General features: G+C 40.8%; 1 protein-coding gene across 1 annotated transcript in view; it reads left to right on the top strand.

The window, feature by feature from the left end:
* Positions 1 to 14,920, top strand: part of LOC121946446 (ERC protein 2-like) — a gene marked incomplete at its 5' end in the record, with an annotated part of 186,922 nt that overhangs the window by 116,534 nt on the left and 55,468 nt on the right. Inside the window, one exon of the mRNA XM_042491008.1 lies at positions 13,737 to 13,884. Coding sequence (XP_042346942.1) covers positions 13,737 to 13,884 — 148 coding nt within the window. The remainder of the gene's footprint in view (positions 1 to 13,736; positions 13,885 to 14,920) is intronic.

The raw sequence follows: 14,920 nt of genomic DNA, 5'->3' as shown, positions 1-14,920 counted from the left end.
GCAATGCATCACTTAAAAATATACAGCCAAGAAAATAAAATTCATAACATAATAATGTAATACTGGGCCACTCTGCACAAGAACTTTCATCTTTGATACTTTAGTACATAATACTAAATTAATTCAAATTCAAATTCAGGACTTTTACAAGTAATGTATTTTTACATTGTGATATTATTTCTTTCACTGATAAGAATCTCTAGAAATGTCACACAGGCGCCTCTGATCAAAACAAAAGTTTACAGGCTTTCATCAGACTATTTCATATACACAAACAGTTCATTTTTATAGAACATCTTTGGATGTATAAAACCTCTAAAAGCCCTAAAGGCTATCAGCTACCTGCTGGAGCTAATTTTAGTAAGCTGCTTAGATGGTGTATGCAAATATAAATGTTTAAACTTTTGTCAGTATGGATATGCTATACATCATTAGCTTGGTTAGATTCTCCACAATTTAATTGCTCTTTTCATTTTACAGAAACAATGAGCACTAAAGTATAATTAATTCAGATATTCTGACATGATATTCTGTAGTGATGAAAATAGTGCTGACTCCCGACCTCTGAACCTGTCATAAAGTCCAAACATGTATCCATTACTCGATATTTGGTATTCATTGAGTCTGTTAGGGCCAACTGATCAAAATAATTAAGACAGTTTTTCATAAAAATTAATCCAAGTTGTGGATATTTATTCAAGAGGATAAAGAGGTATTTTGTCTGTAGGCCGGATGCCTTATAGTGAGTGTCATACATACAAGTAATATTCATACTGGTTTAAATAAAAAAAAATCCCATTTTGGTTGACAACACAGTAAATGGGAATAAACACCAAATCGATCTTCCCCCACTGTTTACATCTGAGTCTGTGAAAGGGTGTATTATAGACAGGCGTGTATTGGACACGGGGTGCTTGTGGAACATGTCCCCCGCACTTTTTTTTTTTTTACAGCCGTTCAATTCATTTGTAACATGTCATACCCGACTTCCTTATAATACATCCGTGGTCGTACCTCGTTTTTCCGAGCGCTCTTGAAACGCACCATGAATAGACGCCGTACAGCGCCGTCCTGTGATCACGTGACACAGTTGAGACGTGCGCCGGCAGGTTTTCGCGAAAGTACCACAAACAATGTGCAGCAAACCAACCAGCAACAGGCAGAAAACCTTGCACTCCTTCTCAGAGCAAACCGTGTAAGTTGAGTAATGCTGTTGCCTGTTGATAACGTTAGCTAAATGATGTCAAATTAATTAGATGCCAATATAGCTCTGTGAACAAGAATGCTAACGTTATTGTTACCTATGGCTGGCTAGTTAGCTTCATGCTAGGAAGAGACCGACTCCTTAATTTCTGCGCAGACTTAATGCTCACTGTTGCTTTGCACTTATTTTGATTTAATCTTTAATGCTACAATAGAAAGAGCAGGGAGGAGAAGGTGGACCAGAAGGCAACACTGATGGTCATGCAGGGACTTCACAGGTGAGGAGAGATTATAATTGGCAGAGAAACTGTAACATAAAACTGACTTTGAGATTCATTTTCACAGCTGTTTCACAGTTACTATTCTTCTTATTTTTTATCTGTATTATTGCAATATACAGAGCAGGGAGAGGGCAGCATGCAACAGTCAGGACAGAGACCGGGCTGCAGCACTGGCAGTTGGGGAGAGGCTTCACAGGTGAGGAGAGATTATAGCTAATGGTGAAAGTTAAGTTATAATTTATTACAGGGAAATTGTAGATGCTTGAGGGTCATTCTGTGTCAACTAAACCAGAGCTTGGCAGCTCAAACTTTTGATTTTGATAGTATATGATTTTGATAATTTTAAAGAACTTGAGTTGGTCTCCGGGTGCCATACTGTGGCTGTTTGTGGTTTTTTGGTTCTTTAGCCACTAAGGAGAGGCGCGATTGAATGTGAGAGGATGATAAATCACTCAATAAAAGGCTTATTCCTGAACAATCTCTCCCCCTCACTTCTGAAATGATGACTACGCCCCTGATCACAGAATATCTAATACATATTTTTATATGCAAGTTGTTATTTTGGATATATGTTACAGTAACTGAAAAAAAACAAACATGTTTTACCGCTATATAATTAAGAAACATTTTCAAATTCCTTAAAAATGTTTCTTCCAACATTTGGTTCTGGTTCAGGTTTCATTATGTGAGAGAAATGGAACTCTCTGTTGGGAAGACACAAAACACATTGTGGGTATTGTAGTTCTCAGGTTATGCAGCTTTTATAATACTTAAGCTCATGTGGCTGTGATTGGAAATAACTGGGATTGGCTGATGGAGTGTGGGGTGAATGTTAGTATGACCTTGTGTGTCCTTTACACACTGACGGGAAATCGACCGGTCCAAGCTCCAAGGAAAGCTATAATTCTAAGAGAAACATAGGCCAAAAGAGCGTGCACATATCGTCTCTCTCACGCGCGCTCACACGCACCCTTGGCTCTCACAAAGTAAAGTCCTAGCTGTGCTGTAGTAACCACATTAATTGGGTTGTGTAATTGTCTGGCAAAGCATTGTGGGAAACAGCCCATACAGATCTGTCCCTTTACCTCAAACCACTTTTTAAACATGGACTCCCATCGTCATGACAGTGCTATCCAGGAAATTGTTGAACATGTGTGTATATGTGTGTCTGAGTGTGTGTGTGTTATTCTGTGATCGCCTGTGTGTGTGTGTCTATGGCTCCTTTAAGGGAAGTGAGTGTGGTGGCCTCCCATTCCACCGCATGTCGGCTGTGGTTCAGCTGTGGTCCACCGCCAGGCCCTACATTTGGAACACAGAGAAAATACACCAGGGGTACTTGCTCCCACTGTTTTCTGGACCCGTCTTTCATCTGTTTGTGTGCACTTGTGTATTTTGGGTGCACGCTTGTGTGTGTGCATGTGTAATAGCGCGCCACCATGTTGTACTCTCTGCCCCTGATATTTTAAGGCTTTTTGGCCCCACGTCATGAGTGTGCGCTGTATTTCCAGGCTGCAGTTAGATGACCGGAGTGAGAGAACCCGTACAGAGGACAGGAAAAGGCAAGAGGAATGGGGAGAGAGGAAAGCAAGGCGGGTAATTGAAGGGTTCAGGGTAATACTTAGGCCAAGGATGGCTGTTTCAACGTGTTTGCATAACCTCCTTGAACTTAATATTTAGCCCCACTCCGGAGTGAGTAAAGGGCATGGCGGAGCCAAATAGAGAATGATAGAGGGAGAGAGAAGGCGAATAATAGAGAGGTCCAAGTCCAAGGCGGAGGTGATGGCATTCTCCCCTGGGATGAGTGGCTCCTCTCTTTGATTAGCAAAAGAAAGGGAGGAAAGAGGGAGTAATGGAATGAGAATGGAGAGAGAAAAAGGCAGCACACTGAGGTGGCCTTCCTCTGAGCCTGTGATGAACTGTGTTTGACAGAAGGTTATTTTAACACAGTGGAACATGCAAGACAATGCAGAGGACCCCTATTTCAAATGATGCAACGCAGAAGGCGTCCTCCTGCTGTTTTCAGTTTACATTACTGACAGCTGAGAGCATAGTCTTTAGTGTAGCTCCTCTCACTGCATTGCAGAAAAAAGGAAAAGACAGAGAGAATGAATCATGCTTAATCCGTCTATCATTCATTCTTTTGATATTCAGTTTGAAATCCCAAATTGGAAAATGAATAAACAATTTGTCATTTCACTATTCATTAATAAATTGGATACCAAAAAGCAAATAACGGTTTGTTTTTCATACTTTTGATTTTATGATCAGATCAATAATAGGACATGAAAAAAACAGGCCACGGGCTGAACTTGATTTGGATATTTAATATGTGTGATTTGTTGTAACCCGGAAGTTGCTCTTACAAGTGAGTGGAGCTTGTGAGTGGAGAACCAGAGAGCGGGCCAGGGGCCACATAGAAAACTGAAGTGAAAAAGTAATGCAGAATCTTAACTTTTATCACTTTTAAGTGTGTTATGTGCTTAAAAGATTATTCAAACTTATCAACAATAATGATGAGTTTGAATTTTAGTGGCAAAGTGCATAGAGTATAGTGTCCTGTATCATTTAAGTGAGGCGTTTGCAGGTTCCATTCATCCACGACACTGAGGCTGTGGTAATGCTGAGCTGAGGCTGAGGTCAATGACGGTATCTGCTGTCAGCTGCCTTCTCTCCACTGGGCACCATGCGCACAAACAGCGCCTTCACCTTATCCAGAGGTTACATACTTGTAAACATAAATAATAATAATGCTCTAATAAAAATAATAATCATTTGCCTTGGCAACAATGTAACAAAAAAAAATTCATGCTAATAAAGCTGATTTGAATTTGAATTTGAATACAGAAAAATCCATACATTATGTAGATAGGAATAAACTTACAATAATTGATTAATTGAACTTATTTGATGTGCGGGTTTGTTTTTTTCACTTTAGATTAAATACTCAGGCTTTAAGAAGGGTGGAGAAGTAAAAAGAAATATATAATATATAATATATTGACTTGAAAAAAACTTGATACCTTTTCCCCAAAGCAATAGATTAAAAAGTATGTTATTTCAGAAGCCAAGAATCAATAAATTTACCTTAATTTCCTGAAACAGCTAACATTACTACTAACTACTCACTCCCAGCAAGTCAACAATTATTTCTAAAGATTCACTTTATTTGACCCAATCTGACAGCAGCCAGTCAAGTTGCAGCAAGAACCGTGAAAAACTAACATTATGTAATTTAACACTTGTGAAAATCACTACCAAAGATAATTTCAATTTGAGTACAAAAACTGTGCGGTACTAGACAAAAAACAAATGAAAACATGCAAAACATCTGGGCTGATATTACAGAAGTACTACTTTTTGTTTGTTGAAAGTTTGTTGAAAGTTGTGTTGTCTACTTCTGAAGTAGACAACACAACTTTTTTTTTAACAAATACACACTTTTACAAATGAAAATTATTTTTGTAAATTTTGTGTATTATTATTTAATTGTTAAAATGGCATTATACTTGGTTAAGGTAGCATTATAACGTGTTTAGGACAGAAAACCTAAAGTTTGAACTTGGGACTTCTCTTAGGAACTTGAGTGCAAGGGCTTGAGACTTACTGGTGACTTGTAAAACAATGACTTTGTCCCACCTTTGGCATATGTGCATGAATGTTGACTCTATTTGTCATCTAATCTGACCTCAATGAAACACCCTCTCCTGTGCCACAAATTATGTAGTTTCATCTTTTGATGTTTGAAAAAAATTGGGGGCATGGGGGAGGGGAGGCATAACTCATCAATGTTTATACTGAAGCCTTAGTGCTCTTTCTTAACACGCTGCACATGTGTGTATGTTCCTCCCTCTCTCCTTTGTGTGTGTGTGTGTTCTTACAGTAGTGTGACTGAGGCAGTGTTACTCATTCTGTGACCCTTACCTCTCTCTCAGATGACAGGGAACTTTAAACAACCCAGCTGCTGAATTTGTTTGCGTGTGTGTGTGCGTGTGCCTGTGCCTGTACTTGCCTCTGACTGTGAGGCAGGGGAGTGCTACATGTGTGTGGTACAGTACAGCCTGCTGTCTTGTTTCTCGTGCCTCTGGGAGACACTGTCAGTCAGCTGAGCAACAATAAAGTCAGAAAACAAACTTTAAGAGAATGGAAACCCCTGCTCTGCAATTGGTGGGATCCCAGGAGGTTCCTGGCCACAACTCACCTTATTGGTTTAAGCCATGTAGGCGGGCCTTGTGCCAGACAGCTCTAGTGATCGACAGCGGCTTTGACCTATCTGATATGGATTGTGTTTGTCATTGATGTGAAAGGCCGAGGCTGCATATGAAAAAAAATCCGCCAAAACACACACTCAAGCAAACACGGGCACACATGGAGACACCCAAGGTCACCCAAAATAGGAAAGAGCTGCCGCTGACATCATGATCATCACTGACATCCCACTGGGCCTTGTTTATTTATCTATCCTGTTTTTACAACAACAGGAATCCACCCGACCCCTAGCTGATCCTCAGAAGGTGATGCAATGGAGCAGGCAATGAGAGAGGACACTAACTGCCACCAGTCCTTCTGTCAGACTGTCTGCAGCCCAAGCCTGTGTTTAACCCTTTTAAACATGAGCAAATTAGTTTGATTTCTTTCAAAAACACTGGGAAAAGGCAACAAGCTACTTCATGATACAGGGCCCAAAAATGAGCAAAGAATGAGTTAAAAAGTTACAAGAAAATCACCTGAAAATAAGCACAAACACAAAAATGACCTAAAGGTGAAATAGTTTCATTTATTTATGACATTTTTTCTGTAAGATAATTTTTAAAATAAATGATTACAATTATAAATATAGTTTTCGAGATTCTTTTTCTTTCTATGATATTTTTTAAATATCCTCCATTCTTTTATAAAACATTTTGGAATTGATTTTCTTGTCACTTTTTACTAACTTCTTTTGCAATTTGTGGGACATTTCTCGCCCATTTGGTCATTGCCTTTTTCCCTATGGTTTTAAAAAAAAAAACAATTTTCCTCACGTTTCAAAGATTCAAATAATAATCTATGCAACCCACAAGACTGAGATTGATCCAGGTTTCAGGGGTTAATAAAGGAATAGTTCAACATTTTAGAGAATACCCTGAACTGTGAGATTAATCATGATCTTGGAAAGAACTTTTGGAAAGAAAACAAATGATTTTATTGTCCAAAATATTGAACTGTTCCATCAAAACATTAAATTTATCTTATATTTTTACTATTATTACTTATCTATATATTTTGGATATTGTCTTTGCCTTGTCAAGTCTTAGGTTTGAGGAAAACTTATAATGCCTTCATCTCGTTTGTCTGCATTCTCTCTCTCTCTCTCACACACACACACACACACACACACACACACACACACACACACACAGAGCCACCTGGTCTCCCTCTGTGTTCCTGTGTCTGGGTCTTTCTATCTGTCTCTCCCTCTTTCTGGCTGGAATGCAGCGGTGGCCGTCTGGTCCTGCTCATCTCTGGGAGCAGTCAACCATCTCTCCTCGTCCCTGCTCCCACTCTAAACATTTGGCTAGTTTTGGCAGATTTGTTGATTTTTGTCCCCTCGTATTTTCCCCTCTTGTTGCTGTAAAACTGATACATACTCTTTCAATTAGACCAGCCCCCCACATCCTCACCCCCCACCCCCACTGGTTGGAGCACTAGTGTGGGAGTGGGGGTGAGCGGAGTAAGTGGGTTGTATATTTTATTAGTGAAGTGAAAACACACACAACCTGGCCCAGTTCTGGGAGAACCATCTGCTGTCATGGATTTTTCTTGGGAAGCACAGCTCAAGGTTAGCATGTAAAGTTTAGCATTCATGCTGGAAGCTCAGGATTAGCATGTAATGTAAAGGCAGGGGAATATTGGAGTTGACAAGAATATTCAAACCAGACAGACAAGCAAGTTTTAATTGCAATGGGTACAGTTAAAACCCATCTTATTGATTAAGATCAATAAAGGCTTAAATGAAATTAGCATGGAGCTAATCCTGCCTAAGGTAGCTAAAACTTGGACCTCACAAAAATACATTTGCCCCAGATTTTAGAGTTGAAACACAGATTTACCATCTTAACTGGCTTTGCAGTAAGCTTAACAAATGAAGCCAGAGCGTGTGCGTTTTGTTGGAAATAGATATTTTCCCTGCCTCCTCAGTTGTAAATAACACAGTGCTCCAAGTCCATAAATAATAGTGTCACTCAACCATGCCCCATTCTCATGTCCTCTGCTTGCTCTCACCACAGGCCTCTAGTACTGCTTAGTCGGGGGGCCCCCGGCCTTGTGCCGCACCTTCACACACTCACAATCAAGGAACAACTATAAAATGCACGTGGAATGTTTCTGCAGAGCCGGACAGTTAAGTGGTGGAAGGGCATGATCACAAACCAGAGGACCTCCTAATGGATGTTCTGGGAACAGATATTAGTGGGCTCCCCATGTTCTCGCTAACAAAATACATCACACATGCACATGAGGACATGAAAGTGCAAATGTGTGCACAGACAGGCAAATGCACGCACACATGCACACACTGCACTTAAGGGGCAGACAGTATTGATGGCTCCCTCGGGCATCACACGGACGCATCTGTTTCTGTCCCACTGACTCTCCGCACTCATAATTTCAAGTAAGTCATAACACAAATTATAAACACATATCCCTCAACCATGACGCCTAGGAATAACAACATGGAGTGCGCTGAGCTGATTTAGGGTGGGCTGGGACTCTTAAATCTTTACCTTTGCTTCTTTCTTCTTTTCCTTCTCTCCTTCCCTCTTTTCTCACATGCAGCACAGGTGGCAGTCACTTTTGTCAAGCACATACTTTCCTCTTTTCTATTGCCTTCATCTTTTGCCATCTCTTTCCTTTTTTTCAGCGGTTCTGCCAAGCTTTTTCTCCTCCTTCCCAGCCACAGTATACATCCGCTTTCTTTGAATTAGTTTCGTACAAATGTACACGTGTGTTTATGCTCACTCTTGACCCCGTCTTAACCCCTCGTCACACAGAAATATGTCTGACCTGCCATTGTCCCATCTGCCCTGTGACATCACAGTCCTTCGACAGCAGCCCCACCTCAAAGACATCTTCATCAAAATCCTCTCTCCTCATTTTTCATTCCTTTGTCCTGAATTATCTCCTTCTGCCTCATGTCACCTACCCCTCTCTTGTTCCACTTTTTGCATTCCAGTTTTTCTTTCCATATCGTCTCTGCTGACCTCGCCCCCCCTCCTTTCCCTCTCACCTCTCATCGCATGGTCATGTACTTTAGCCATCCATCTCCCACCTCTGTAGATCCAAATGTCTCAATATGTCCAAGGGACCATGAAGGTTCAATTGGAATCATATGTTGTAGTCGAGCTGAGAATTTCACCCCTTATAAATAAGATGTCAGTCTGTGCCTCTCTGCAGGGCTTTGCATGCTCTCTCTATAATACTAAAAGTAAATATAAGGAATGTTAGATATATATAAATGCAATTGTTTTGTTAGCGTCATATTTACCTTGTCAGCTCAAATACTGTTATCTCATAGAATATTAAAAAAATAAAATGCCTGGTATTTTACACTGGAGATCCAGCTAGGGGATTTATTTGTCTTTTTATTGAAGTGCCTCATGACTTCTTAGGGCATGGGGTCTGACTTTTATGAAGACTAATCACAAGTTTGTCATGAAAAACCATTTCATTGTCGCCCTTTCAATCGGGAGGAAATGAAGATAATCCTTTGTTTTTCCAGGACACGCCAAGTCTAACTTAAGCAGGGAGTGAGACAAGAGGGGAGGAAAAAGAGAGGGTTCACCCACTCAAGATCAGCAGGCAGATACACTACAAGCATTTGTCTGCTGGTGTGTGTGTGTGTGTTTGTGTGTGTGTGTGTGTGTATGTGTGTGTGTGAGTGTGTGTGGGTGGGTGGGGGGTGGGGTATGTGTCTGATGGATGAATCCTGTCTGCTAGAGTCATGTATATTGCAAGTGTGTGTAAGTGTGTCCTACAACTGAGGCCAAATATACACTCAAATTAGATGTGATTAAATGCTCCAGTGTGATTCAGGTTCAAAGACTGTAAGTAATACTAATCAGTGCGCGCACACACACACGCATGCACACACACACACACACACACACACACACAGAGATTGAGGATGTGGGAGACAAAGTTTACAGGCTGGCTAATCATAATAATGCCCCCTTTTTTATTGTTTTAGGAAGACATCACTCAGCAGAACCCTGCTGTACCACTCAGAGAGCACCCACACGGAGACAGCTCTGTAATCGGCTTTGTTAATTCAGAGCCTGGAAGTGATTTAGCTTGCACTGAAGCATAACAGACACTTTGGTTTTTTGGGGATTTAATTTAGTTGGGCTCAGAACTGTCTCTAGGTTAATCAGTAGTTTTCAGGCAGGCAGTCTGTACTTGTTCTTGGGAATACAGGTGTGATGTGAACATGTGAACAGCACATGTTCTGGTCATAAAATGACAATATAAAGTAATTCCTTTTGATTTGAGGTCTAAAATTGCTGAAATGCCATAGACAATGGGCCTCATGCAAGAACAAAGTCTTATTTGAGGTGTCTCTTACTTTTTTTTTCATGTGGTGTCCTCTTATGAGTGTGTCACATCAGATTCAGGATTTGCTCTTTGTTGTGGAAATCTGTTTATCAAAGAGAGACCAATAAAGTGAAAATACACAAACATTTTTTGTGGGTTTTATTATGACTCTGCGCTAATAGCCTGAGGCATTATGTTTACAGGTTGCCATACATCCGTATGTCCGGCCCATTCTTGTGAATGCAATATCTCAAGAAAGTTTTAAGGGAATTTCTTCAAATTTGGTAATAACATTCAAGTAGACTCAAGGATGGACTGATTAGATTTTGGTGGTCAAAGGTCACAGTGACCTTGCATTCATCTCATTCTTGTGAATACAAAATCTCAAGAACACCTTGAGGGATTTTATTCAAATATGACATAAGCATTCACTTGGACTCAATGATAAGCTGATTAGAATTTTGTGTTCAAAGGTCAAGGTCACTTTTGTTTTTCCGGAATCAGCAAAGTATCACATCATCAAGTCTTTTTTCATAAGTAATCAAACACCAAAACCATGTCTTTCATCAGTTAATTCAGTAGAGGCAACTTGATTAATGGGAGTGTAACAGTCCTTTAAAGAGTGACCCAGTGGTGGTCATCAAGAGATAAATGTCTGTTTGGCTTTTTCAGATCAGTTCACAGATTAGATAAACCTCCCCTTTAAAACTGGGATGGGGGTTAATGCCCCCTAACCTTTCACCGCACTCTTTTCTTTCACTAAGTTGGCCCTGCACTTAATGCATCACTCACTTAGATTGTCAAAGTATTCTATAAATGTTTTCCCAGTCTTAAGGGTATGCTTTTCAGCTTAATGTGCAGTTGTTTTGTGTGTGTTAACAGTCACATACTGACCAAAGTAGAAAAAAAATCTTAAGCTGGGTTTGCATTCAGTTAATGCTACAGGAGATGAGGAAAAGTGTGACTATGAGACTGTTGGGATGCGGCTCTGTAGATGTGCTATATAGTTGGCTATTGTGCAAGTAGCCTCAAGCTGTTAATCTGACACACTGTTTATGACACGTTGTGCAGCATTCCTTGCCCATATATGTCTCTGTGCATCACCTCTTCTCTCTATTTGACACAGCCAAAGATAAAGGAATGGAAGTCAGATCGCCACTGTGCCATGCTTTGAAATACAAAATCCTTCACTGGGTTTGTTCGGCCATGGATATAAAATGGAATTGTATAAAAAGAGATTTAAAAATCAGTCGCACAGTTGTTTGATTTATGGATTTCTTGATGGGATTTTTTTTTTTTTTTGCCTTTTTTTTTTGCATTGTTAATAGCCAGGTTAGGCAGAATAGTCCTGCGGTCTAAAGCGCTTGCTGTGCTAAAAGTCCAGTGTAGGTCTGCGTCTGTGTGTGCATTCCCATTACAGTGAGCATTAAAAGGAATAACAGTGGAGGTGTGGGGAGACGAAAAGTGTCACTTCAGTCCTGCTGTGTGATTAATGGTGTGATTAGCTGCTCCGATCCATGTCAGAACCCACATGCGTGCACGCGCAAATACATGCACAACACACAAGCACACACAAACACACAGAGGCCTATTAATGGTCTTGAATGGGAGAATCCAGATGCAGCGTGCAGATAATTGTACTGAAAACACCAAATGTGGAGTCCCAGGCCAGCAGGACTTTATTCTAAGCTGAGCATGTTTATTTTCGCAATTGAGTTATTTCTACAGGGACTTAAATCATGGAATAAAAACACTCCAATGCAGGTCAATTTTTAATTGAGTCCAAAGTGTATTTTGAATCCCTCCCTCCCTCCTCTTCCTCTGCCCCTCACCTCACACAAACCCAAACATTACCTTACCATGCCGGTTTAATGCCCTCCTAATTTCAAATGCGATTTAAGAGTCTGGAGTTCAGCCACGTTATGTTTATACAACTTAAAAAACCTTTAGTGCCTACACACTAGTTAGGTATACAGATTGAGAGTCTTGCAATGGTCAGTCAGATGAACTGAGGCTAACTGTAGAGACAAAGAACCATACATACATTGAGTTTCAGTCTGCTGTACACATGAATGTGTGTTCTCTTTTTTCACCCATGGTCTCCTGTTCTTTTTCATGTTTTTACAGTGTGCATTTGGTCAAAAGCCGTAGCACGGGAGGTGTGTATGTGTCTGGCTATCTATGGGAATATGTTTGTGCTTCTGCTTGTATTTACAAGAGTGGGTGGATAGACCGTTTGCTTATCACAACACTTGATTTACAACATCCTGCTTGATGACGAAGACAGTCATCATCCAAAAACTTCTCGCACAGGGTTACGCAAAGCATCCCTTGAGTCCCTGTGGGTGTACATTTGTACGTCTGATTGTGCGTGTATGATGACGCTTTGTGGTATGTTTTCTCTGCACCTGTAGACAGTCATTTGTTGCCACCCCCATTCGTGCACACAGTGGCAGACACAAACACAATGTGGTAACCAGCAGTGGCAGAGGGAAGATGTCATATCCTCCTCAGTCTCATCTATTAGACTCTATTACACTATTACATGTCTATGAGTCACGCTGAGGTACCACTAATGCAGCACTTAGCAGACCACTTCAAAGATGTCTGCCTCTTTTCTGTGGAATCTCTGTCTGAGTTTAAGGAGCTCTGGAATGACTAAGTTTACTGTGATATCTGCATACGTACAAGAGCCCACAGCTGCAGATGTGGGTACTGTGTATCTGTCTATGTGCTGTCCACCTGTCTGTTTTTTGACATAATTTAATTTTAACTTTTTATTCCTCTGTAGGCCACAGATAAAGCCAGAGGCATTATGTTTTTGGATTGTACGTCTGTCCGTCCCATTCTTGTGAATGTAATATCTCATGAAGGCCTTGAGGGAATTGCCTCAGATTTGACACAAATGTCAACTTGAACTCAGTGATGAACTGATTTAATTTTAGTGGTCAAAGGTCAAGGTCACTGTTACTTCATCCATTTTATTCTTGTTAATCTGATATACCAAGAATATTTTGAGGGAATTTCTTCAAATTTGGCACAAACGTGCACTTGGACTCGACAGTGAGCTGATTTGATTTTAAAGGTCATTGTCATTGGGACGTCACATTAATCTTACTCTGATGCACGATACCTCAAGTAAGCTTTGAGGGAATTTCTTCAGATTTGGCACAAACATCCATTTGGACTCAAGGGTGAACTGATTAGAATCAGGTTGTCAAAGGTCAAAAGTCACTGTGAACTCAAAAAACATGTTTTCGGCCATAATTCAAGAATTATAATGCTGCTTATGACAAATTGAATACAAAAGTTTAATAGGATAAAATGATGAAGTGATGCAATTTTATATGCAAAAGGTCAAAGTTCACCTTCACTGCGACATCATAGTGTTGTGCAAAAACACTTCTGGCCATCATTCAGCCTCATAACTTAAAAAAGAAGGCGAGACATTTGGTCGCATACTGAATAGTGACACTTATCTTGGGTCTCCTTGAATCTGCTGATTGTATTGATTTTCTCTGCTGTTTGGTTAAGGATGCAGTATGTGAAACATCCATGTTTTAGAATTTGTAACTTCTCTGCAGCAACATCCATATTTAAAGTATTGTCAATTATTATTTCTGATGACATTCCTTCTTACATTTTGCACCTTTCTTTCCACATCTCTCGCTCTCATCTCTTCAGGCAGCAGGCTTTGCTGGCAGCCATCAGTGAGAAGGATGCTAACATTGCTCTGCTGGAGTTATCTTCCTCCAAAAGGAAAAAAGCCCAGGAGGAAGTCATGGCTCTGAAGAGGGAGAAAGACAGGCTCATGCACCAGCTCAAACAGCAGGTACATCCACCACACGGGACCACCAAGATCTTTATACATGCATATAAATGATGAATTAAATTTACAGCAATCCTGGTCTCCGGAGGTTGACTGGCCTGCACATGAATCAAATGGAGCCTGGCCTTGCGGTCACCGTTTAGGACACGTGAATCAAAGCAGGACTACAAATTCAAACCTGCTGCAGATTATGAAGCCTTGCCTGCACTTAAACAGCCTCATGGGCAGACTTTTGAACTTTATAACCAGGAACAGATAGAGGTTAATAATTCCTGGTAGTTAACAGAGTAGACTCCCCCGCCTCAAACCACACTTACTGCATTCACTCATCATAAGCCAAGCCATTCAAGCAGGAGCTGTGATTCCAAATCCAGGGGCATAAACACATGAGGAAAGCTTTTCTCTTAACAATCATGTTGCAATCAGAGTCATTAGTTGCACTCAAGGCACAGACATAGGCTGGTATCATTGATGAGTCACTGGCGGACTTTTGTGTCTCACATCTTCCGGTCAAACAGACAAAAGACACATACACACACACACACACACACACACACACACACACACACACACACACACACACAAACCTATTTCATATTGCCCTGGCTTTCAATATAACCTGAGGCTGATGAAGGTATGTGGGTCATTAAGGTCTGGTCAGACCACATCAGTGACTGAGCGAACGTCAATGCTAACGATAATGAGCCAACAGCAGGGAGTCCACATATATGGTCTCCTGAGTCACAGGGGCTGCTGGGAAACATAGTGCATTTAAAAGTCAACAGATGCAGTGGCTGGGTGTGTGTTTTAGTGCGGACCCATGTTTGTTCATGTCTCGTAAATGCTAAACAGTCCCTAGGGGGTGCAATTCCATTCAAGGAATTTCAAGGAAAGCCCATTATCTGTTTATCGCCATTGGATGCGTCATGTTTTCCCGTTGGGTAACCAGCAGTTACAGTCCACCTGATGATGTGATGAGCTCTAATTGCAACGGTGTGGCCTGCGGGCCCGGAGCAGACGAGGGGAGAAGAGAAGAAAG

The sequence above is a fragment of the Plectropomus leopardus genome, chromosome 8 (genome assembly GCF_008729295.1).
Source record: "Plectropomus leopardus isolate mb chromosome 8, YSFRI_Pleo_2.0, whole genome shotgun sequence".
NCBI lineage: Eukaryota > Metazoa > Chordata > Actinopteri > Perciformes > Serranidae > Plectropomus > Plectropomus leopardus.
The sequence above is the reverse complement of the archived record's forward strand: the minus strand, read 5'-3'. Positions and strand labels throughout refer to the sequence as shown.